Genomic DNA, 24,574 nt, shown 5'->3' with positions numbered 1-24,574 from the left:
CCCAGACCCGTCGCCAGACCTCAGTCTTAAGGGGGGCATATGAAATACATGGGAGGGCACAATTATTAGCGTACAGTACGTATATTTATAATAATCATATACTCTTGTTATACTATTCGCACGTAATCATCACGTTAAACATAACCAACAGCAATATGACCAGGTAGCCTATATAGCCTACAACACATTACATAGAAGCAATGTTATGAATATCCATAAAACCTTGACTATACAACATATTAGATGTAACACCAGAAGCATCTCTCAAACATTGCATTTTAAAGCAGTCAACAGAAGGATATGCATTGCTATGCATGTGCCATGAGACACACGCACTGCACGACCACACACACACACACACACACACACACACACACACACACACACACACACACACACACAGACTTTGAACCTACCGGTACTTTGAGGTGGAGGCAGCATGTCCTCTCTTCAGTCCCTCCTGTCATTTGAAGCTGCATGCTTATTTAAGCCCTTGTCTGTAAATCTTAAACCCCTTAATGAAGAAGGTTACGTCCGATGATACAGATGTGAATTTCCTGCAGGCATAACAAAATGCCCGGAGTCCTTTTCCACCGAGTAGCCTATGCAAGCCAGTCCCTGTTCAAATACCAGCTAGAGGAACATTTTTTTTAACCAAACATTTTGACTGGATATTTCCTCAACACAACCTGTTTGGGTTTGTCCGTCACACCCCTGATTCAACAGTTAGTTGTGGCCCAAATGCTGCCCCAGTTCGCAGTTGCACTTGACCTGCAGGTCCTGCCAGGCCCAGGGTCGGGCTCCACAGAGCTACTAGCATCAGACTCAGACTGTCGTCCAGGGGCTCCTTCTCCAACGACAATATCAGGAGGCGTCGGTCTCGTATCCAATTTGGCAGAGGAGAATGTTGGTGGGCTTTTCAACCACTTACGGATATCCATGACGAACTGAAGCGAGTAAGCCGGCGAAAACTCATCCAGCTTTCAAAAATGTGCGGTAACTGTTGAGCGGCTACACTGACGTAGGCTACGTCACGTCGTAGCCTAACTTTCTTTTTAGTAAGGCCGTGATAGGCTGTTGCAGTGTAGATTCCCATCAATCAAACAAAAATCACACCATTGTTTATTTATATTTTTAATGTTTTAATGATAAAGAATGCAACATTAATGCAACACAAAATTAGCAACTATGATAACTATGATATGATAAGTAATTTTTTTAAGAGGTCTGTGCCTCAAGTGGGGGGGCATAAGCATTTTTGGGGGCGGGCCCGGCCCCCTATGGCCCGCCCATAGCGACGGGTGTGCCTTCCCCTCTGCTCTCTGTTCCTAACATTAGCCTAAACAACAATTTATCTCAGGAGACAGAATCCTACGTAGTTCTCACTGTCGTAAACAGTCATCGGCCTTCTCCACTTCTATCTAAGCAAAAGACAACAATGTGAGAAGGTTCAGGCTAGTAGAACTAAATAACTACTGGGCTATAGTTCACGGTTTGCCAACTATTTCACTTGGAGCCTTTTGAATCTACACGTAAAGAGCTAAATCTTGTGGCGTTATAAAAGAATCAAACCAATGGTTAATATCATTAAACAAATGGTTAAAATAAAATTTGCCACCACAGTTCACCCTTTTGATTACAAAATAATCACAAAAATAAATTTTACTTTTAAAGATTCAACCCTATGGATGTTCATGTCTATTTCTTACCTGTTAAATGGAAAGGTACAAAAACAACCTCTTTTAAATAGTAGCAAGAATCAATCTCACACAGTATCAGAGACGGTGTCCAAACATTATTATCATATTCAGAAAGACGGAATACGTCCAGGACGGCTCAATCATATTTACCATAAGAATGAGTGAACTCTTTTTCTTGATTAGGGTACGACATAGCAAAAAAAAAAACAAATCCGAAGACCAAACATAATCTGCTAAAATCCCTGGACCTTAATGTCACTGGTTAATGTCACATCAGACTAGTGCGCCTTATAATTTTGTGTAAAGTATGTGTTATGTATTTAACCATTAAAATAACCTGGTGTGAAGTGTGAACATTTACTAATTTCATATCTACCCCATGCAGAAGTCAAATTTTCCATAAAGCTGATAATTAAATTATCCAATAGCATCAAATGCTTCCCTCTTTTGGTTATTTTAATATAAATCAATTGAAGCGCAGCTCAGTGCAATTATCAAAGCTCTCACAGAGTGAAAGTTTGAGAAGAATCAGAATAAAACTAACCCCTCCTTGTCTCTAACCTCATTAAGTGCTGTCAGAGCACAAATAAAATTCAGTTATTCTATGTGTGTGGTTTCACTGGAAATAGCTTATTTCTGTAGTGGAGAAATAGTGAACAAAAATCATTATAACCTACATACGCATACATTTCTTAACTAAACCAAGTCATACTTTAGTAGAAAATGCATCTATTAGATAATCTTTCAAATGTCAAATGTGGTGTCGTTGTGTAGATGCAATGTGGAAATTACCTCAATGTAATAAAAGATCCACAAGGAACTTTTCCGGGTTCTAAAGCACACAACAAAAATGGCCTAAGTCTTTATACTTAACTTTGTTCAATATTAACAATATTGCTGTTTAGGAATAATTTACTTTCTTTCATCAATCAGTTGAGTTTGTGTGGTCATGAGGAACCACATAAGGTACGAAACCCCAATGGCCCCAAATTTAATAGTATTCATATACCAACCACCATTTTCTCATTGATATGGAAAGTAGTGAGCGTCACCCGTCTTTTCCTCCGTCACCCTAATGTGTTGGTGTATGTAAATGTTGGGAGGAATGGTTACACGTGATTTATCATACTTTTCAAAACCATAAATGCAATAGAAAATCATATTAATCACACTACAAATGTGGAAAAAACCCCCATGTTCTTCTTGGAAGGGTACCTGTTCCAGTCCTTTCTGTCCATCTGCTCCTTGTGTGTGTGTTCAGAGCACTCTGCTCTGAAAGTGTGTGTGTTTATCTCAGAGGAATGTCAACTGTTCCTTAAAAGAATGTGCAGTGAGTGTGTGTGTGTTCAGAGAGGTGTAGAGGTGTGTGTCCTCTACAATTGTGAAGTATATTCTGCTGTCACTGTCAGAGAATGTGCTGTGTGGTTGTCAGAGAAGAGATCAGTATCACTGCTGTCTTCTGAAAAGATTTTAAACAGCAGGCTACAATACCAGTATGTAGCTTCTGGTTTTCCTCCTTGGAAAAACTTCTTGTTTTCCTCCTCTCTCAATGTGTTGCAAACAGTGAGAAAACTCCAGTTTTCCCTGTCGCTTCAGAAATGGCACGTGGGTGACTCAGCAGAGGATCTGCTCGTCACTTGTTGCAGGTTGTAGAAAAACCTGTTCTCTCCCCTACATCTGGAACCTTTTGTAGTGATGCGTGTATCCAGGTGGCTCTCCCTGGAACCTTTCACTGCCCTGTGTGTCACTGGAAGGATCTCGATGGTCTCTGTCACCGTCTATCTGCCAATCCTTCCTCCTGAAGTTGTTATCACCACAGAATCCCCAGGCTTGACACCTGGATTCTTACGGCCAAAAGAGCAGAAGAAAATTCTCACATAATAACCTACCCTAACCTATCATTTCCCTTATACGCCGTGGAAGAAATAGGTGTTTTTGTTTATGGGCCTTCTCCCTACGTATATGTACTAAAAAAGAAAATCTTTAGAGCAAAATTCTTGGAGCAAATCAGAACCAATAAAACAATTACTATTGCATCCCCTTACACTACTGTGTCAGTCAGGGGTAGATGATCCTTTTTTGAACTATCAATTTTGTCAATTTTGTTCTCAGCTAAGCAGATTTTCTCAATGTACAATTGTTAACTATTCTAGCACTTTGGTTATCCAAGGTCTTTTAAACTGGAGCTACAGTGATGTCACAACAAATGTTTCAAACGTCTTTAGAAAAATTATTTAACACTATTTATTTCCCTTCTACTTTATTAAACCCCTTATCTCTTTATTAAACCCCTTATTTATCGTTGCACACTATATCCCTCCTATTTGAGACAGGACAAACGCTGACTCAAAAGCAATATAAATAATCTGTTTAATATACTAATCCTTAACATTGTTCTAGGTTTTACAACAAATCCTGTTTATCAGTAACCAAAAGTTCAATGAATTATTTCTTTAGGGGAATTTTCACCTCAGTAAAGTGTTTCAACGCGTCAACATCAACTAATGTAGTTTAGACAATTGGTGACATCGCAACTCAAAACTCATTAGAGTATGATATGAAATGTACTGCTTTTTAGGATTAAATCTATTTTAAACCTTTATTTATTCAATATCACCATTAAACTAAGACGAATTACCCAAAATACATTGTTTATGTCATTTTTTATCTCCAGTTTACAAACCAAAGTAACACTAATTACTATCTGCTAGTTCCAAGAATCATTACAACTTAAAGTTTTAGCCTTCTATTTATCCAAATCGTTACCTGTTATGGGAAGCATCATATCATATAACATTCAATAAAAATGTATATCAAAATCATTTCTTTAAACCAAAAAATTTCACTTGTACTACTCATGTTTGGTTTTAGCTTGTGTCTTATCTCTGTGTGGTGTGTGTGTGTGTCCTCCTCTGGCTGTCCTCTCTCAAAGAAAGAAGGATTTCTCAAGGGTACATATAAACACACTCTTATTTCTTTTAGTATTAATGGCATCATTAATTAACAACTCAATGTATTCCTCATAAAGGTGTGTCAAGGTGTACAGCTTACCATCACCCAGACTATAAAACGATATTTACTGTCTTTTCCACTGGAACTCTGAGAAAAAAACGTTAGACGAAACAACAGAGAATCAAAACCTTCAACATTCCCTGCAGAATGTTATGTTGGCGTGGAGACATTAGGTGCTCGGAGCGTATGACCCACTGCATTTACTGCACGGTGGTCCTGAATGAAACAAAACTTTAACATTCATAATAAAATCATTCTTCTTACTTATGTTACGCTTGAGAAAATAAGTGGCGTGCTGGAGAATCTAAACATGGAACTATAAACCCCATCCGTCAATAAAGAGTTAAAAAACCGGTCCGGGATTTCTGTCGATTACTTCCTGTTTTAGCGTGTACTGATGTATTCTGGGGCCTGTAGTCCGAACGCAGCTTGATGACTACAGGTTAACAATTTGTCAATCAATCCACGCCTACATTTGTGTGTTTTGCCGACCACGTACCACGTACGAACAAAAAGTGGTGAAACATTAGTAGATAAAATGTTGTCTTTTTACCCGTGTAATATGCATCTATTGTATGACGTTCACTGAATATACGAACACTGTGAATACAACACATACGGTTTGTTGTATAGGTTTTCTATAGTCTCCTGTCGATGGAGACAAATAAACACATCATCAATAGTGTTAGTCCAGTCAGTCAATTTTACAAATAGTACAGGGTGTCCTAGGTCTGTCTCCTCTTCTGTTGGAGACAAAGAAACATGAATGTGAGCTTTTGAGTTAGAATTTCTGAAAAACTTCTGTAGTTTATTAGTCAAGGTGACAGCCACTGGACATAATGTATATGCCAGTAGACAAAAGAGAACTCATGCTCGTCCTTTGATTTGTTAAAAAAACCTTTCAACGTAGTCTTCATCAGGGTCAAAAGGTGACAAAAGGAATGCATGTAATATTTGTGATTCCTTAAGTTTAACTACTGGTGTCCCAATTTGTTTTACCGTTCAGGAGATTAACAGACTGACTGTGTACGTGTTCCATTATAATTTGTAAACAAATGCGTACTTTTAGGCTGCAACAAAAAATGTCAGCCAAAGAGTGATTTTATATCAAACCCACAACTTTAAAGCCAGTGGGCAAAAGAATAAACATTCCTAAGACCCGTGGGTGAAAGAATGTCTTCAATTTCAAATAGACATTTTCAAATGCAATCTGCATAACACATTTTCAGGACACTCAGATGAAAGGGAAAAAGAAACAATGAACATTTTCCTTTCTTATCTAGTTCAGGATCCTAAGGATCTGAATATACATAAACCAGTTTACCAGAGAGCTTCTGATTTGAAGAACAAATCACTAAACCCAAATTGTTGCTCCCGAATCAACTAAAAATCCAATTTTCTTCCCTTGTATAATTTAGAGATGGTCCGATACCACTTTTTTGCTTCCCGATACCGATTCCGATACCTGAACTTGAGTATCGGCCGATACCGAGTACCGATCCGATACCAGCGTGTCATATATTTCATTATGTTTTAACATCTGTATACTACTATCTCTGTATGGATGTGATATGTTTTCTTTCTTTGTTGTCGGTCTGGCTCAGGTTAAACTCTTTGTGAAACATGAACAAACGCAAACAAGGAATGCCCCAGAACTTTCTTTTATAGTTATAATGAAAAAGAACATAAATATACTAACTTTAGCGTACTTTTTCTTAGGGCTTCATTCATTGGTATTCGATCGTGCGTAAACTCCAGTACTTCCCGATACCGTACCAGCGTTTTGAAAGGTGTGGCGGAGCCGATACGATACTGATGTGTTCGATCGGAACATCTCTAGTATAATTAACACCATGGTAGGCAATTTGTATACTCTCACATAAATACATTGAATAAATTGAGCTATTTTCCAAAAGTTGTTTCTATTCAATGTGCAGTATTTTTGTCTAATTTGATCTGTTTATCATGTGCGGAAGGTGTTGCAGCGTGCAAAAAGCATGTCTTCATTGCAAGCATGTATATCGTATGTTCATGTTACCCTCCTGAAAAGATGCAAACGTCCTCCATTCTTTTAGTCCCACCACCAACTCCATCCCCAACCTTCTGTCAATCACGCGCGCGGGTCATTTGTGCTGTTTTTGGATGAATCCCTCCTGGGGAAAGGACAGTCATAGGACCAATGTCCTCTCTTGCCACAGTTGAAGCATGTGTCTCTAATCACTGCCCTATCCTTGCCATTGCCTTTGCCTCCTCTGCCCCTGAAGACCCCTCTATTTGTGCCTCTGAAAGCTCCTCTGCCAGCACCTCTCCTTTCTTGGGACAGTGCTGCTACAGTTTTCATGAGAGTCAGCTGTGCATTGTCATTGTTCTGTTGTCTTTTCCTTTCTGCCTTTTCTTTCCTGTTAGCCATGATTTTCTCAGCATGTCTGGCATGTCTAACAATCTCCGTCAGAGCTGAATCTTGGCAATCAGCATTCATCGGCGCTCAGGTCGAATGTCAGGGAGCAGCCCACCCAAAAATACGTTTTTGAAATGGGCTTCCCAGAGTTCAACCACCGCTCCGGCGGGTGGCGTGCAATGCTGCTGTGTCGGTCAAAAGCTCGCCAGTCGGTGCTGGAAATCCTCCACCCACCGTCTTTTTCAACTGCTTGGTGTTTGCCGCACCCGCATACAGATCCTGACGGAAAAGTGGTCTCTATCCGGTGAAGAGTTCCTCCAGCGGCGTCGTTGTAGTCATCATTTGCTCTATTATTAAGAGTTGGATGACGAATGACTGGATCGTGGGTCGGATCTCTAGTGAAAAAGTTTCTGATCTTTGCATACTCCATAGGCCCAAGATTTTGCATCAAAATGCGTCGTATTTCTTGAACAGTGGGCAGAAAAGTCTCAATGAATGCTTTGACGGACTTGGAAAATTGCGCACCAGAGTCTTTACCCGGGGGGAGATGGCTTGTGGCTCTTCTAATGTCCGTTTCAGTCCAGGGTCTATACAGCACACCCACTCCTCCCTGCGTAGCAACCTGAATCATTGGGAATGCATCAGCTTCATCTTCGTCTGCATCCCTCTCTGTTGTTCCTTCTGTGGGGGCGCGGATGCACCAGGGTGGCGGTGGAATGGGTGGAGGTTTTCTCGTGCCCGCTTGTTTCTCGCCCGTCCGCCCGTCGGCCTTTTCCTTGCTGCGGTGGGGTTTGGGTATGGCAGTGGAACGTCGAGACCTGGATCCACGCCTTTCAAACTCGGATAGAGAGGAGAAATTGTGTCAGTGACAGTGTTCATGTCTTTTTTCTTTTTCTCCGTTTTGTTAGTATCACTCATGTTTAACAGTGTCGTCTGTTTCTGCAATTGTTTTCTCTCTCTGTTATCAGCTTCTTTCATCCACACATTAAAACATGCCTTATTATCCTCAATTTGTTCTAAAATCTCTGTTTTAATTGTTTTTTTTCCCCTTTTGCTTTCTCTCTTCCTCTTCTAAAGCGTGTTTTAACATCCTTAGCTTTACTAGACTTAGAGATCCATTTGGCGGAAAGCCAAAGCTTTTTGACCAATATAACCGACATCTCAAACAATCCGGTCCATATTTCTGACACATCTCACCCACAATGGGTCCAGATGCTTCAAAGGGCTTCGATGGTTCGTTACCCATGATGACAGAAGCTTTTATTTTTTCAATGTGATCGTCACCACAAAGCAAGGTTATTTCTTCAGCAAACCTTCGTAAAAACCCGGGACAGCCCTGTAGACAAAAATCACTTAATAGTCAAGAACCTGCTTAGGGTGTCACAGACTATTTACTATTTTATGTCTTTTGCAGTCCGTCTCTAAATAGTCAAGAGCTTGTTTAAAGTGTCACAGACCATTTTGTTTTTATAAGTAGTCAAGAGCTTCTTTAAAGTGTAGCTTCTTCAAAGTGTCACAGACTATCTTATAAATAGTCAAGAGCTTCTTTAAATTGTCACAGACTATATATATTTTTTTTAATTTATTTTTTATTTAATAGTTTCTCAGACTATTTCTGTTCAATTGTAATTGTTTTGGTCTTCAGACCCTTTTGTTAGTTATCAAACTAACTTTGTTGACAGTCCACAGCCTGTCTCTTCTGTAATCTATTGTCACACCCGTATCAAAGAAATAATCAGAAATATGTCTGTCTGTTAAAGGATGTCACTCGTAACCCAGTTATATCTTTGTCCTATCTGACCAAAAAAATACCCAGTTACTCACTTCCCAAAAGTCAGAATTAGTTTCATTTATTCTCTTTAGTTAAGAGAATGATTTCGCCAATTAGTCATTACTTAATTCGTTTAGCAACAGTTGCTTGTTTAGAATGTTTGTTCAAAACCTTGAATTTGCAATCCAATTGTAATTAATCAATTTTATCTTACCCGTGCTGCTTGAAATCTCTCCCTGTTCGTTTTTGACGGAGTGGAAAACAGTTAAGAGTGCTCCGCGGTCCTAACCCTCTTCTCTCTGAAAAACCTTTTTAAAGGTTTAGAGGTATGAGGCAGGTGATTTTTGATCCCTGGATAGCCAGTCATCAGCAACCCAACGGAGCTCTTTTCTCTGTTAACTCATCCATCCTGCCGGACAACGCCAAACTAGTTCACGGTTGCCAACTATTTCACTTGGAGCCTTTTGAATCTACACATGAAGAAGCTAAATCTTGTGGCGTTATAAAAGAATCAAACCAATGGTTAATATCATTAAACAAATGGTTAAAATAAAATTTGCCACCACAATGTTACTCACACGAGCAACAGAGTTCGTTCTTTTGCTTCTCAGCTGATAAAAAGACGCTGGATAAACATGTATGGCAGTTTTAGAGCAATGGTGTTAAATGGGTCCGTGTACTTTTTCATTCATTCGATTTTCATTTCATAAACAGGTATTAAAAAACAAAAAACGAATGGTTATTTGATTTTCGTTAAAATACAAAATTTGAAATTGAAATACAAGGCGTTTTTTTCCTTTTCGTGGTCGAAATGGGATGGGAGAAATTTTAAATATGCTGTGATTTTCATTTTCTATTTTATGTAAAAAAAAATAAAATCACTCAAATAGAAACGAAAAAGGCCTGTTTCTTTCATATTCAGAGACCGGATGTTGTCATTTCCAAGGCAACAGCCCAGCCTAGCCTACCAGTGTTGCTTTCAGCCCAGGCTAAAATGACTTTGGAAACCTGTAGGCTACTCTTGATAATGCTCGGGGGGAATTTTATTTCATAATGTCACATTTATTTATTAGCCTCTCTCCCTGCCTCCCTCTGACTCTCTGTCTCTACCCGCCACAGACAACTTCGCCCCAAGAGAGTCGAACCAGCTGAGGAAACAGACTTTCAGTTCACGGCTGTAACGGTACCGTTAACAATCCCAGCAACCTTTCTGTTGCTGCCGTTAAACTTGCTGATCTGGCAGAGAGTCACCGGGGGTTCGGGATCAGATCATGGGGATCAGACCTCCGGTGCTGGGTCTAATATTCTAATATTAGCTGCTGCAGCTAGCTGGTAGCTAGCCTCCAGGCCTGTGACCTCGGTCCCCGCGGTTCCCTCCCCGGTGCTTATTCAAAGTAGCCACCCTTTGCTTTTTTATTAATAAGGGAAAGAATTCCACTAATGCCGCTTTTCCATTACATGGTACCTACTCGCCTCGACTCTACTTGCCTTTTTTGGTTTTCCATTACGAAAAAAAGTCCCTGGTACCTGCTAACAGGTACTTTTTTTAGTACCTCCTCAGTCGAGGTTCCAAGCGAGCTGAGGCGAGCCGAGAAGGTGACGTGAAACCCTGCAGGCTGCAGATTGGTCGGAAAGAATCGTCACTGATCACCGCATTGCTAGCGACAGAACGCATTGTAAAATAGTTTAGCCAGCGGTGTTTTTTTGCTGCCGGAGGCTCCATGCAGAGCTTTCTCCGTAGCATACAAGTGGCCTGATGTTTATACTTGTGCGCTGGTGTGTGTCGAGTCGCCGTGTGTGTGTGTGTGTGTGTGTAGCTGGTGAGCGAGGTAGAAGTGAGAGAGTGCCGGCGATTAGCACTGCAACGAATGCAACGCTACCAAGCCACGCCCACGGCAGTCGCTATGACGACCAGCCACGCTGAGGCGATACTAAAATCTGCAATGGAAAAGGGACACACAGTGCGCCGAGTCGAGGCGAGTAGAGTCGAGGCGAGTCGAGCAGGTACCATGTAATGGAAAAACGCCATAATTAACCCTGACAAGGCACACCTGTGAAGGTAAAACCATTTCAGGTGACTACCTCATGAAGCTCATTGAGAGAACACCAAGGGTTTGCAGAGTTATCAAAAAAAGCAAAGGGTGGCTACTTTGAAGAATCTAAAATATAAGACATGTTTTCAGTTATTTCACACTTTTTTGTTAAGTACATAATTCCATATGTGTTCATTCATAGTTTTGATGCCTTCAGTGAGAATCTACAATGTAAATAGTCATGAAAATAAAGTAACAAATTGACTGAGAAGGTGTGTCCAAACTTTTGGCCTGTACTGTAAATGGTACTGTTTCTGGTTGTAATTGTCTTTAGTAATTTAAATGTCCTTGATTTTATCTTGATTCTTTTTTTTATTTATTTGATTTCACATAAGTGTCCTTGTTTCTATTCCAATCAGTGTATTTGAAACTTTTTGCACTCTTGGTGTATTTTGTTAAAATTTTTAGTGTAATTTTCATCTAAATTTTATTTTGTGTAATCTTGGCTACATTGAAAATGAGGGCTTGCCCTAAATTCTACCTCCGAGAACTAAATAAACTAAATATTAATGATGATGCTGATGCTGGGAGCTTTAGACCAACCACACCTAACCCTGCACTCCCCTCGATAAGACAGCGACCCTAGATAGGTCATAAAAGAGAGGCAAAAGGGCCCCCGGATATCTCCGTTGGTAGAGCTTGTGTCCATATATAGAGGTTTACTCCTTGACGTGGCGGGCCCGGGTTCGACTCTGACCTGCAGCCCTTTACTACATGTCATTCCCCCCTCTCTCCCCCCTTTCATGTCTTCAGTTGTCCTGTCAAAAATAAAGGCTGAAAATGCCAAAAAAGAGAAGCAAAGTCCCTTCCCTTCTGGTGGACCACCATGGGACCTTATTTTAGAACAAAATGTTAGAAAGGAACTGAGTCTTAATTGCTGCTTGTGTAACAGGTGTGATCTTGTGTTGTGTTATGGAGAGACACCACCGACCAGTATTACCAGTTTTGATTTTGGCTGGGAATGGCGTCACACCTGAGTTGAATGCATTCCATTTACAAGTCTTGTTTTCATTGTTTTCATTAGCTCTAGCCAGGTTAGCCATTGTCAGCAATGCCGGATGATAACAACGCATTATGCTGTTTTTTTGTGCATACAAACACCGTAACAACATGTCCACAAATAGAAGATGGACAGGACTGTGTGTACCACTGATTTATTGAGACACAAGTTAGACAGAAGTGCTAATAAACTGTAGGTTACTACAGCTTTCCAGGCGTGCTTGAAAGAGGTGGGTCAGGACATGGTTCATTTGGACTCAGGCACGGTATGCATCAGAGTTATCGCTAAACCGGCCTGCATCTGGTTCTTATCTTACAGATAAACAGGAATTGTAGTGGGCGTGTAGCGACAGATCGGCTTTCTTCTACCAGGTTTGTACACATTCAAAGAGGGTATGTGTGTGTGTATCTGTGTGTGCATGTGCGTGTGTGTGTTTGTGTGTGTAAACAGTGCTGAATGTTCAACGTGTTGCAGTGAGATGAGCTTTTATTTTGGAGGAGACCCCCTGAACACCCTCTAAGGACCCTTTGGTGTCCCTGGACCCCAGTTTGAGAACTTCAGCTTCAAGCAACCCTGCTGCAGACGCTGGTTGTTGTTTATTAGGGTTAAGTTGTTATTTAAATAAATAAATAAAAATAAATTGTTTTAGCTTCCATTTCCAAAAATGTGGCATCTCTGCTGTCCTTAAACCAACTTTAATCTGCATTGGGTTCCACCTTTTAAACTGGCTCAGCAAACACACGTCTCCATTAAAACTTGTGTTTGTGACAGTGAACTGTTTGGCACATTTGTAGGTTTTTCATTTGGGTTATGAGGTTTTTGGGGATCAGATTGTAAAATGCCTCAGATCTAACATGGAGCTCATGTTCAGGTCTCAAATAATCAGATTTATTTTGTGTTTAAGCAGTTTTATCAGATTAATTTAGCTATAACTAAAGAGAAGTTAGGCCAATGTTTCAGTGATTCATCGTAAAGCATTTTAAGTCATTTATTTCATGATGCAGATATTATAATAAGACTAAGACACAAGATACTGTAATTTAGAAATATTTGATATTTTAAAGGCATGTAACATCAATTTTCTATTTAAACTGCTCACAGCTTATATTCAGAAGACATGAAAACTGTTAGACTTAAAAAAAAAGTAGTTAGTGTAACTGTATGGAAGTTTTCCACTTTCCAAGCCACATGAACAAAGTCCTTTCCAGAGACAGAAACACAGTGAGTGAGATGATACAACAAATTCGAAGATGGATAAAAGAAATACCATATATCACATAAGACAATAATAAAGTTTGGGATATTAAAAAATTATACTCCTGCTACTAATAGCATAATTGTAATAATGACAGGGACAATAATGAATAATGATTTGAGTGTTTTGGGAGCTTTTATTGTGAAGGCCTTGGGTGCGACACCTGTATATAGGTGAGATGAAAATGAAAGTATAAATTAAAACCAACTCTGACTTTGTTACAGTAACTGATCCAACGATTCAATGGACAACTATGGAGCTTCTTCTGGATCTGCTGTGTTTGTGTCTCCTGTGTTTGACCGGAAAAACACTTTGTGATGAAAACGGTAAGAATTATTCTACTAACTTAGAAGTTTAGGGCTCGACTTTTGAGAGGCAGGTGGAGGGACAAATAAGTTATTTTCACCCCCCCGCCCGAACCGTTCACAGCACAGGTTATTGATCTGATTGTTCCTCACAGATGACCTCGGTGCTTTTTAAAGTTAGTTTTGGCATGACATTAGTTTTTGGGTGGGAGGAAACCGTAAACCCCCGAATTTACAATCTGTAAAATATAAGGTAGGCCTACTTAAAGCAAAAGTTCAAATAGGCTACTCAATGCAGCCAGATTTTTTTAAAGATTTTTAATTTAAGATGAAACACCTACTTTTTATGGTCAAAATAACTGAAACAATCAAAATACACTCACCTAAAAGATTATTAGGAACACCCTACTAGTACCGTGTTTGACCCCCTTTCGCCTTCAGAACTGCCTTAATTCCTTTTGGCATTGATTCAACAAGGTGCTGGAAGCATTCTTTAGAAATGTTGGCCCATATTGATAGGAGAGCATCTTGCAGTTGATGGAGATTTGGGGGATGCACATCCAGGGCACCAAGCTCCCGTTCCACCACATCCCAAAGATGTTCTATTGGGTTGAGATCTGCTGACTGTGGGGGCCATTTTAGTACAGTGAACTCATAGTCAGGTTCAAGAAACCAATTTGAAATGATTTGAGCTTTGTGACCTGGTGCATTATCCTGCTGGAAGTAGCCATCTGAGGATGGGTACATGGTGGTCATAAAGGGATGGACATGGTCAGAAACAATGCTCAGGTAGGCTGTGGCATTTAAACGATGCCCAATTGGTACTAAGGGGCCTAAAGTGTGCCAAGAAAACATTCCCCATAAGGCATGGATACCCGAACCGAGCCCGACAGTTCCCAACGGTACCCGCATTTCTTAATGCCTGTCGAGCTCGGGCCGGGTTCGGTCACGGCTCTGTCGGACGCGGGCCGGGCTTGGACAGAAATATTTGTCCCGATCCGGACTCTAATTCCCCACACACTTACACCACCAGCACCAGCCTGCCCAGTGGTAACAAGGCATGACGGATCCATGTTCTCATTCTGTTTACGCCAAATTCTGACTCTACCATCTGAATGTCTCAACAATCGAGACTCATCAGACGAGGCAACATTTTTACAGTCTTGAACTGTCCAATTTTGGTGAGCTCGTGCAAATTGTAGACCCTTTTTCCTATTTTTAGTGGTGATGAGTGGTACCCGGTGGGGTCTTCTGCTGGTGTAGCCCATCCGCCTTAAGGTTGTGCATGTTGTGGCTTCACAAATGATTTGCTGCATACCTCGGTTGTAACGTGTGGTTATGTCAAAGTTGATCTTCTATCAGCTTCTATCAGCTCGGCCCATTCTCCTCTGACCTCTAGCATCAACAAGGCATTTTGGCCCCCCAGGACTGCAGCATACTCAATGTTTTTCCTTTTTCAGACCATTCTTTGTAAACCCTAGAAATGGTTGTGGGTGAGAATCCCAGTAACTGAGCAGATTGGGAAATACTCAGACCAGCCCATCTGGCACCAACAACCATGCCACGCTCAAAGTTGCTTACATCACCTTTCTTTCCCATTCTGACATTCAGTTTGGAGTTCAGGAGATTGTCTAGACCTGGACCACACCCCTAAATGCATTGAAGCAACCGCCATGTGATTGGTTGATTAAATAATTGCATTAACAAGAAATCTACAGGTGTTCCTAATAATCTTTATCTGTCAATCTCAACTAGGCCAATACTATTGTAGTAAATAGTATATATTCCTCACAGATGACCTCAGGTTTTTTAAAGTTTTTGGGTGAGGGAGGAAACCAGAAACCCCGAGCTCAGAATCTGGGTAGATGCTAGATCGGATCCGCTAGACGTCACAGGAAGTGCCTCGTGACCCGCCTTATTTTTTTTTTTTTGCCTTACTCTGACTCTGATTGGCTTACCTTTTTATTCTTACCCTAACCAATCCCCACTCCTCATGCCTGAACCTAACTACGTCTAGCAGATCTGATCTTGCACGTACCCAGAATCTGCTGTAGGGTGACACATTAAACAATTTTAAGTGCTAAACATGCCTAACTTTGTTATTATTTATCAGTTGTGGAAGTATTCAGTGGAAGTATTCAGATCCTGTACTTCAGTAAAACACACTGTAAAAATACTATGTTACAAGCAGAAGTCCTGCATCGAAAATATTACTTAAATAAAAGTATGTAAGTATCATCAGGAAAATGTACTTAAAGTATTTGAAGTAAAAGTATTTGATGCAGAAAAATCCTCCCATTTTAGAAAGTGTAAAGGATCCAAACAGTTGTGTGTTAAATGGTCTAATCATTTCAGCTGAGTAATTGTACTTAGTTACATTCCACCACTGTTATTTAGGTTTGTTTCTACAGGAGAGTTGTGGGATGAAGAAATGTTTTACATCAGGAGGATGTCACAGACATAAAGTCAGAATCAGTTGATCCATACAACATACCAGTGTTCAGATCCTTTAGTAAAAGTTCTAATACCACACTGTGAAAATACTCTGTTACAAGTAGAAGTCCTGCTTTGAAAATGTTGCTTGAGTAAAAGTAAAATAAAAGGTACTTAAAGTAAAAGTTAAAGTACTCAATGCAGATAAATCTTCACGCTCGAGAAGCTAGAAACATGAAATTTTTTTACTAAAATGACTGAAATGATCAAACTAGTTCTGTCACTTCACTAATGATTAATCGGCTGATCATTTCAGTGTCATTGTGTAAAATACATAATAAAACCAAATTTTAAATATATAGTTCTACAAATTCAGTACATGTATTAAAAATAATTGTGGAGGAGGAGAAATTACTAACTAAACTCTTTTCTAAACTTGTAGAATCATTCTGGTGACACGTGTAAACATAGTGATAAATACATGATTTTATCTTTCAGGGCCAGCAGTCATCACAGTGGAAGGAGGGTCTGATGTAATGTTACCCTGTTCTCTCAGCACCAAGGAGAACATTGAGTTTAAACTCTTCTTTGACTGGAGGAAAGTTGCTCAGAAAGATGATGGTCTGAAGGAGGTGTTCATGTATGACGCAGGCATTCATTACAACAACGGTCTAGATGGTCAGAGTGAAGAGTTCAAAGGTCGAGTCTCTCATTTTCAAGATGAACTGAAACACGGCAACGCCTCCATAATCATCAGAAATACAAAGATATCTGACAGTGGAGAATACACCTGTGATTTTCCAAGTCTTCAGCCACGTCAAATATTCCCCATTAAGCTTGTTGTTGGTGAGATCTTTCATTAAACAGTTGAAGATATTCGCTCATTCTCTCAAGTTCCAGCAGTCTTTAATATTAGAAATAGTGTTATTATAACATATTATTACAACAACTTTGTATATGGTTATAGAACAAAACAAATTTAGCAAAACCAGAACCTGACTCCTACTGAAAAAAGTTAAGTGTTCAACAACGTTAAAATGTGTAATTAAGGCTTATATTGAGCTTTTCTGTTTCTCCCTGTTTGTCTCTCACTGTAATCAACATTTCCATTTTTAATGGTCTTATTGTTTTATATAATCTTTTTTTCTGCTCTGTTCACAGGTGCAGCTTCAAAACCATCTGTGACATTACAGGATGCAACAATATTCTCGGCGCTGCTGCAGTGTGAAGTTCATGGCAATCCAAAACCTAAAGTAGAGCTGCAGGACAGTGATGGAAACAATCTTCATGCTAAAGTAACACAGACCTCGGAAAGAGAAGGCAGCTTCTACATCACCCTCCAAACTACTGTGACCAAGACCGGCACCTATCGCTGTGTAGCAACACAGGAGGAAATCAGACATCAGATTTATGCTGAGATCTCTGTGTATATCAATGGTGAGAGTCTTCCTTGTGATATTAAAAAATTTTTATTCTTTTGTTTATGTGTTATTTATCTGCAAAACTTTATAGGCGGAAATGGGTTTGACCTGTATCAGATTCACCTATATTCAGTTACTGGCCAAAACACCTTCACCTTGATCATAGCGCCACCTCCTGGTGGATATGTGTCATTTTTAGTGTATGAGGCTACATCCACACTACTAGGTTTAATATTTAAGCAGCGTTGTGAGACAAACACGATCTCTGTCCGCACAATAGTTTCAGCTCCAGTAGCAGAACTAATCTCTGTCCATTTTAACACGTCTGACAATGAAAAGTTTTTTCCAAAGGTATCTGTTTGTGGGGCAGTGGTGGCCTAAAGGTTAGAGAAGAGAGCTTGTGACTGTGAGCAGATCAGACTGTGGTGGTGCTTGGCAGGTGTGAATGTGACAGGTTATTGTTGCAAATGAGAAATTGTTCTCAATCTACTGAATAAATAAAGGTGAAATTACAAAAAATAAAAGTGCCCGTCCAGACTACAAAGCAACCCCAGAGTTTTCAAACTAAACGGGGGCAAATGTTTCTCTTTTAGGGGCTCGGTAACAAGGAATGTGAATGAGCCTGAGGTACCTGCACCAGTCTATACCACCACTAAAGGCTTCACTAGAATAAATTATACATTGTTTGCTGCAGTAGCCTAGTATTATTATTAATAATAATAATAATAATAATAATAATAATATCAAGACAATCAAGACACCCACAGACACCTTAATAAACATAAATAAAAACATTATTTAATGTACAACAAATATAGTAAAATCAAGGTGGCATGTTAAAAACATTTAAATCAATCAAATCAAAGTGGACATGGTGGAAGTTATGTAGGGTATATGCGTATTTAAACAGATGTGTTTTAAGTTGTGATTTGAATTGATGAAGAGAGTCCAGTTGATGAATGTGAGGAGGAAGACATGGGGCAGAGCAGCTGAAGGCTCTGGCCCCCCTATGTGGTCCTATTTTGCAGTTTCAGAAAACAATTCCGCCACTGACCAGGAAAAACCTGGTCTAAAGTCAGTGGCGCTAGTCTAAAGTCAGTAGCGCGTTATTCAGATGCTATTTTAGGGGCGCATGCTTGGCCATAATGTAGCGTGTGCACAACGCGCATACACTTCTCTCATCTACAACAGTTCCCATTTTTGAAAACCATACAAAATTACAAAGAAAAGTATTACTGAAAATGCGCTTCAGGTGTTTGGATAGGTCAGGAGGCATTTTACAATACAGTCCTCAAAAAGTAGCAGCATTCTTTGTGGCTTGTTGTGTTTTACACATTTCCATGAATGATGGATGTGTTGATGACATAAATGAGGAAATATTAGAGGACTTAAGGAGACGTGATGTTGAACTACGGTGGGATTGGACACTCTGGCGGAATCTGGTGAATATGGAGTAGCCTAATGCGCGATGCGCTCCTGGTGGAGCGGGTGGACGGAGATGGAGTGGGGGGAAGAGGAAGGGGCACAACAGGAGCAGGTGGCGCGTTTGGAGGCCCACGCTCCATGGCTGCAGCAATCCTCTCCAGACTTGAGGAGATGCGCCCGAGAGGCCGCAGCAACATCGCCACCCGGTCAAGACGGCATTTATTACTTTGCCGCATCTCGGACAGCTCCCGCTGGCGTGCGCCAGGCAAATCCGCCGTCATAATAGCAATCCGCCACGGAACAATACGCCTGCTCTTAAAGGGAATGTGAGATGACGCTCTGATTGGTTATTTTCACGTTACGCCCAAACCACACCTAGCTACTTCAGACCAACCCATTTAAGATTTGCGTCGGGCGCAAGAGTCATTTATCCTGCCGGCATAATAGCAACAGCGGCCGAGATCCGCCCACAAAGCTACTTGCGTTTGGCGTTTCATACTTGCGTTTCAGATCGTTAAAATAGGGCCCTTAGTGTTTGAAAAATAGTAATAATAATAATAATAATACATTTTGAGCATATCACACACTTCATTTTCAGCTGTCTGGCAACAATATAGTGCTTTTTCAGCCTCAAGTTATGGTCCAAATGTCTTTACTGTATTTATGTAATGGAAATTATGATAGGTTTTTGGGGGTTGCACTGGCCAGTTTTGATTATAAATCACACCTATGCATTCATCCCACTGCTGTTTTTATCTGCAGAGTTTTAGATTTCAGGTTTCAGGAACATTCACACCTTCAGTAGTTCTCTTTGTGTAGACTGTGATGTCCAATCTGCTGGATATGATCTGTGTTCCATTCTGAGTCTTATATTAACTTTCTATCTTCTGTTTCAGGGTTCACCACTCTACTCATTGTTGTTTTAGTTCTCGGCATTGTTTTTCTTCTTGTTGCTGCTGGGGTTCTAGCTGTGCTTGTATACAAGCGTTACATCACATTAAATCGTAATAAAGGTAAGTTAAAATAATGAATTGTATCAACATATTCATGATGAGCAGACAACACAACAGATTATTTATATGAATCTCATGTTTAGAGTCTTTGCAGTTGTTTTATCTTCAGTCATTAATCATTGTGTTGGTATTTACACCAGAGTAGGATCAAGTCAGTTGGATTTTCTTTAATAAAACTGCTATATGATGTTATAATGTAGTGGAGATTATTTTATTTGATTATTAATTCATTATTCTTAAAATTATTTATTATATTTGATGTAAGGTATGTAAATAATATCATACGGTACACTACAAGCTTAAACAATTAAAATATGTTGGTCGTGTTTAAAAAATATGTAGAAATAATTATGTAGGAGAAATTAATAAAAAACAAAATAAACTTCTTGTAAAACTGCCTTTGTGGAATATTCTGCTTCTAAAAAATGTTCTGCCTTAATAATTACAAATTACATTGATGACTCTGCATGTAAACATATTGATTAATACATGTTTTTATCTTCCAGGGCGAAAAGTCATCACAGTGAAAGAAGGCAGTGATGTTACTTTACCCTGTTCCCTCAGCACCAAGGAGGACATTCGGTCAAAATTATTTTTCTGGCTGAAACTTCCTCAGAAAACTGATGGTGTTCAGAATGTGTTCCTGTACGATAAAGGTGATCTTTACAGTGAACAGCGTCCAGATCAGAGTGAGCAGTTCAAAGGCCGAGTCTCACATTTTCCAGATGAACTGAAACAAGGCAACGCCTCCATAACCATCAGAAATACGACATGGGCTGACAGTGGAGTCTACAGATGTATTATTTATCTTCAGAAACATAAACAATTCTACATTAATCTTGTAGTTGGTGAGTACTTTGATGAACCAGTTAAAGATGTCCTCTCATTTAAGGACTGGAGCCTGGTCTCCACCTTGTTATCTAGCTGCTGCATCTGAACAAACATGATGAAAACTTTGAACTCATCGATGGTGTCAGTTTCACATTTCTTAATGAAATATCAGCAGTCTGTAGTAGATTAAATCTGAGTGTGCACATTGCCTGATGTTACTGAGAGATGCATCTGCATTTTGTTTTTGTTTTCGAGAGTAACCAACAAAAAGTTAACTTTACTTTTATGCATAGTTTTTAATGTTTGTTTGAAATCTGGCCTCTAGTTTTACAGCCATATGTGTGAAGCCGAGAGTGAAAAGATGGGACTGCTTAAATTCATACGACAGGATGTTATAATGTACTCAAGATCATTTTATTCTAGTCTTAAAATGACAAATATATATAATGAAGGGTATGTCAATTATATAATGCAGTACAAGCTTAAATATAGTTCAAATATGTTTATATTAACAAAAATATGCAGATATAATTATGTAGGAGAAATTAGACTGCAAACTAAATTGCTTGTAAAATTGCCTTTGTGGAATAATTTTGCTTACAATTTTTTTCTGCCTTAATAATTACTAACTGATGACTCAGCATGTAAACATATTGATTAATACATGTTTTTATCTTCCAGAGCCAAAAGTCATCACAGTGGAAGAAGGCAGTGATGTTATTTTGCCCTGTTCCCTCATCACCAAGGAGGACCTTCGGTTAACACAGTTTATCTGGAAGAACGTTTCCCAGAAACCTTATGATGGTCAGATGGTGTTCCTGTATGATAATGGTGATCTTTACAGTGACGAGCGTCCAGGTCAGAGTGAGCAGTTCAAAGGTCGAGTCTCACATTTTCCAGATAAACTGGAACAAGGCAACGCCTCCATAATCATCAGAAATATGACGTGGGATGACAGAGGAGTCTACAGATGTTATTTTCCATCAATTCAGAGACCTCAAACGTTCTACATCAAGCTTGATGTTGGTGAGTACTTTGATGAACCAGTTAAAGATGTCCTCTCATTTAAGGACTGGAGCCTGGTCTCCACCTTGTTATCTAGCTGCTGCATCTGGACAAACATGATGAAAACTTTGAACTCATCGATGGTGTCAGTTTCACATTTCTTAATGAAATATCAGCAGTCTGTAGTAGATTAAATCTGAGTGTGTACACTGCCTGATGTTACTGAGAGATGCATCTGCATTTTGGTTTTGTTTTCAAAAGTAACCAACAAAAAGTTAACTTTACTTTTATGCATAGTTTTTAATGTTAGTTTAACTCTGGCCTCTAGTTTTACAGCCATATGTGTGAAGCTGAGAGTGAAAAGATGGGACTGCTTAAATTCATACGACAGGATGTTATAACGTACTCAAGATCATTTTATTCTATTCTTAAAATTGTTGAATATATATAATGAAGGGTATGTAAATTATATAATGCAGTACAAACTTAAACATATTTCAAATATGTTGGTTATGTTTAAAATATGCAGATATAATTATGTAGGAGAAGTTAGACTACAAACTAAATTGCTTGTAAAACTGCCTTTGTGAAATAATTCTGATAAAAAAAATTTCTGCCTTAATAATTACTAACTGATGACTCTGCATGTAAACATATTGATTAATACATGTTGCTGTCTTTCAGAACCAAAACTCATCACAGTGAAAGAAGGCAGTGATGTTACTTTACCCTGTCACCTCTCGCCCAACAAGGACATTCGGGCAACACAGTTTAACTGGAAGAAACCTCGTGTTGATCAGGAGGTGTTCCTGTATGATAATGGTGATCTTTACAGTGACGAGCGTCCAGGTCAGAGTGAGAAGTTCAAAGGTCGAGTCTCACATTTTCCAGATGAACTGGAACATGGCAACGCCTCCATAACCATCAGAAATATGACGAGGGCTGACAGTGGAAAATACAGATGTATTATTTATCGAGATCTTCAGAAACCTCAAATATTCTACATTGAGCTTCTTGTTGTTGGTGAGTACTTTGAGTAAACAGTTAAAGATGTCCTCTCATTTAAGGACTGGAGCCTGGTCTCCACCTTGTTATCTAGCTGCTGCATCTGAACAAACATGATGAAAACTTTGAACTCATCGATGGTGTCACTTTCAATTCAATTTCAATTTAATTTTATTTATAGTATCAAATCATAACATGAGTCATCTCGAGACACTTTACAGATAGAGTAGGTCTAAACCACACTCTATAATTTACAAAGCCCCAACAATTCCAGTAATTCCAGTAATTCCCCCAAGAGCAAGCAGTGCGACAGCGGCGAGGAAAAACTTCCTTTTAGGAAGAAACCTGGGACAGACCCAGGCTCTTGGTAGGCGGTGTCTGGCGGGGCCGGTAGGGGATGTGATGAACAGTGGCAATAATAGTCACATTAATAATGGAACAGTGACTTCAAATGGTAGTCGTCGTAGTTCATGTCATATCAGGGCGCTGCAGGGCATTACAGGATGTAGCGTGGAACATCAGAGCATGGGTGGACGTAGCAGGAAGCAGCAGGGTTGCGTCATATTTCTTAATGAAATATCAGCAGTCTGTAGTAGATTAAATCTGAGTGTGCACACTGCCTGATGTTTTGTTTTTGTTTTCAAAAATAACAAGCCAAAAAGTTAACTTTTATGCATAGTTTTTTTTTTTTTCTGCAGGATTTTTTGGGCATTTCTGCCTTTATACGATGGGAAAGCTGAGATATGAAAGGGGGGGAGAAAGGTGGGAAAACAAGGAGGAAAACCGTCACAGTTCGGATTCAAACCCTGGACCTTCTGCATCGAGGATTAAACCTCTACATGTGCGCCTGCTCTACCAACTGAGCTAATTGGCCACATTTATGCATAGTTTTTAATGTTTGTTTGAACTCTGACCTCTAGTTTTACAGCCATATGTGTGAAGCCGAGAGTGAAAAGATGGGACTGCTTAAATTCATACGACAGGATGTTATAATGTACTCAAGATCATTTTATTCTATTCTTAAAATGATTGAATAGATTTGATATAGGACTCTATTCTAATCATGCAGCAACACACACAAAGCAGTAGGCATCTCTAAGTGCACCTGCTATTCTGGTTCATGTTTGTGCATTAACATGAACTTTATTTCCAAACAGAAAAGAATGCATTTTGGGGCAGATCTGTGTAGATCAGACACCAAAAATAAATGATGTGTTAGCGGTAAAACTGTGATTGTGCAGCCTGAAAAAGATCAAGAAAGTTTCATTTAATTTCTTTAATATTGTTTTGTCTTTATTCCTGCAGGTTCAATTCCAGAGCCAAATGAACATAATTCATTAATGAATGGAATGATGCTTTGATAATGTCTGTGTTACTGGAAACATTTATTTAGTTTTCAGTTATTTTATGCATTATATCACAATTTATAGGCTCATTGATTTAGTCTTACAGTTCTAGTTGATTGTTTAACTGTTTGTAAGACTTAAGACTTGTACAGTATTCCTGTTCCAGAGGTGTGTAGAGCAGAGAGGACCAGGTCAACATGATGATTCTCTTATAAGTCTTGTATTCTTGTATTCAGACATAATTACAACGTTTGCTGTTATGATGTGAAGTGTGAAATATTGTGTAAAAAAGGTCACTTCATTTAATGTTTTTGTTAGTTTATAGTGTGTTTTATTACAGTTGTTTGCTCTTTAGACAGCCATTTCTTGCTTCTATTTAGAAGACTAGTAAAGGCTGAGATGTGGTATTGATCTTCTTATCTAACTCAGTGAGAAAGTGAATAAAGTGCCCTGGTGGGTCACTGGGTAGAGTCCTCACCACAGTGACTTTGGTTTGAGTCCACCACAGGCCCTTTGCTGCATGTCATCTCCTGCCTTTCCTGACTGTCTCTATCACTATCT

The 24,574-nt window shown here is 39.4% G+C and overlaps 3 protein-coding genes across 4 annotated transcripts in view; 2 read left to right on the top strand and 1 right to left on the bottom strand.

The window, feature by feature from the left end:
• LOC120557668 overlaps positions 1-24,574 on the top strand; it is a 1,015,838-nt gene that overhangs the window by 296,812 nt on the left and 694,452 nt on the right. The gene's annotated exons all lie outside the window — the stretch shown is intronic.
• Positions 1-24,574, bottom strand: part of LOC120557124 — a 655,636-nt gene that overhangs the window by 390,662 nt on the left and 240,400 nt on the right. The window lies entirely within an intron of this gene.
• LOC120557126 lies at positions 13,449-22,702 on the top strand. The gene is made up of 6 exons (XM_039797159.1): positions 13,449-13,555; positions 16,466-16,813; positions 17,129-17,452; positions 20,333-20,515; positions 21,339-21,683; positions 22,347-22,702. The coding sequence occupies exons 1-6, from the start codon at positions 13,483-13,485 to the stop codon at positions 22,700-22,702; spliced, it is 1,629 nt and encodes a 542-aa protein (XP_039653093.1). The 5' UTR covers positions 13,449-13,482.

This window comes from Perca fluviatilis, chromosome 4 (genome assembly GCF_010015445.1).
Source record: "Perca fluviatilis chromosome 4, GENO_Pfluv_1.0, whole genome shotgun sequence".
NCBI classification, from domain to species: Eukaryota; Metazoa; Chordata; class Actinopteri; order Perciformes; family Percidae; genus Perca; species Perca fluviatilis.
Note: the sequence above shows the minus strand (reverse complement) of the source record. Positions and strands in the feature narration are given on the sequence as shown.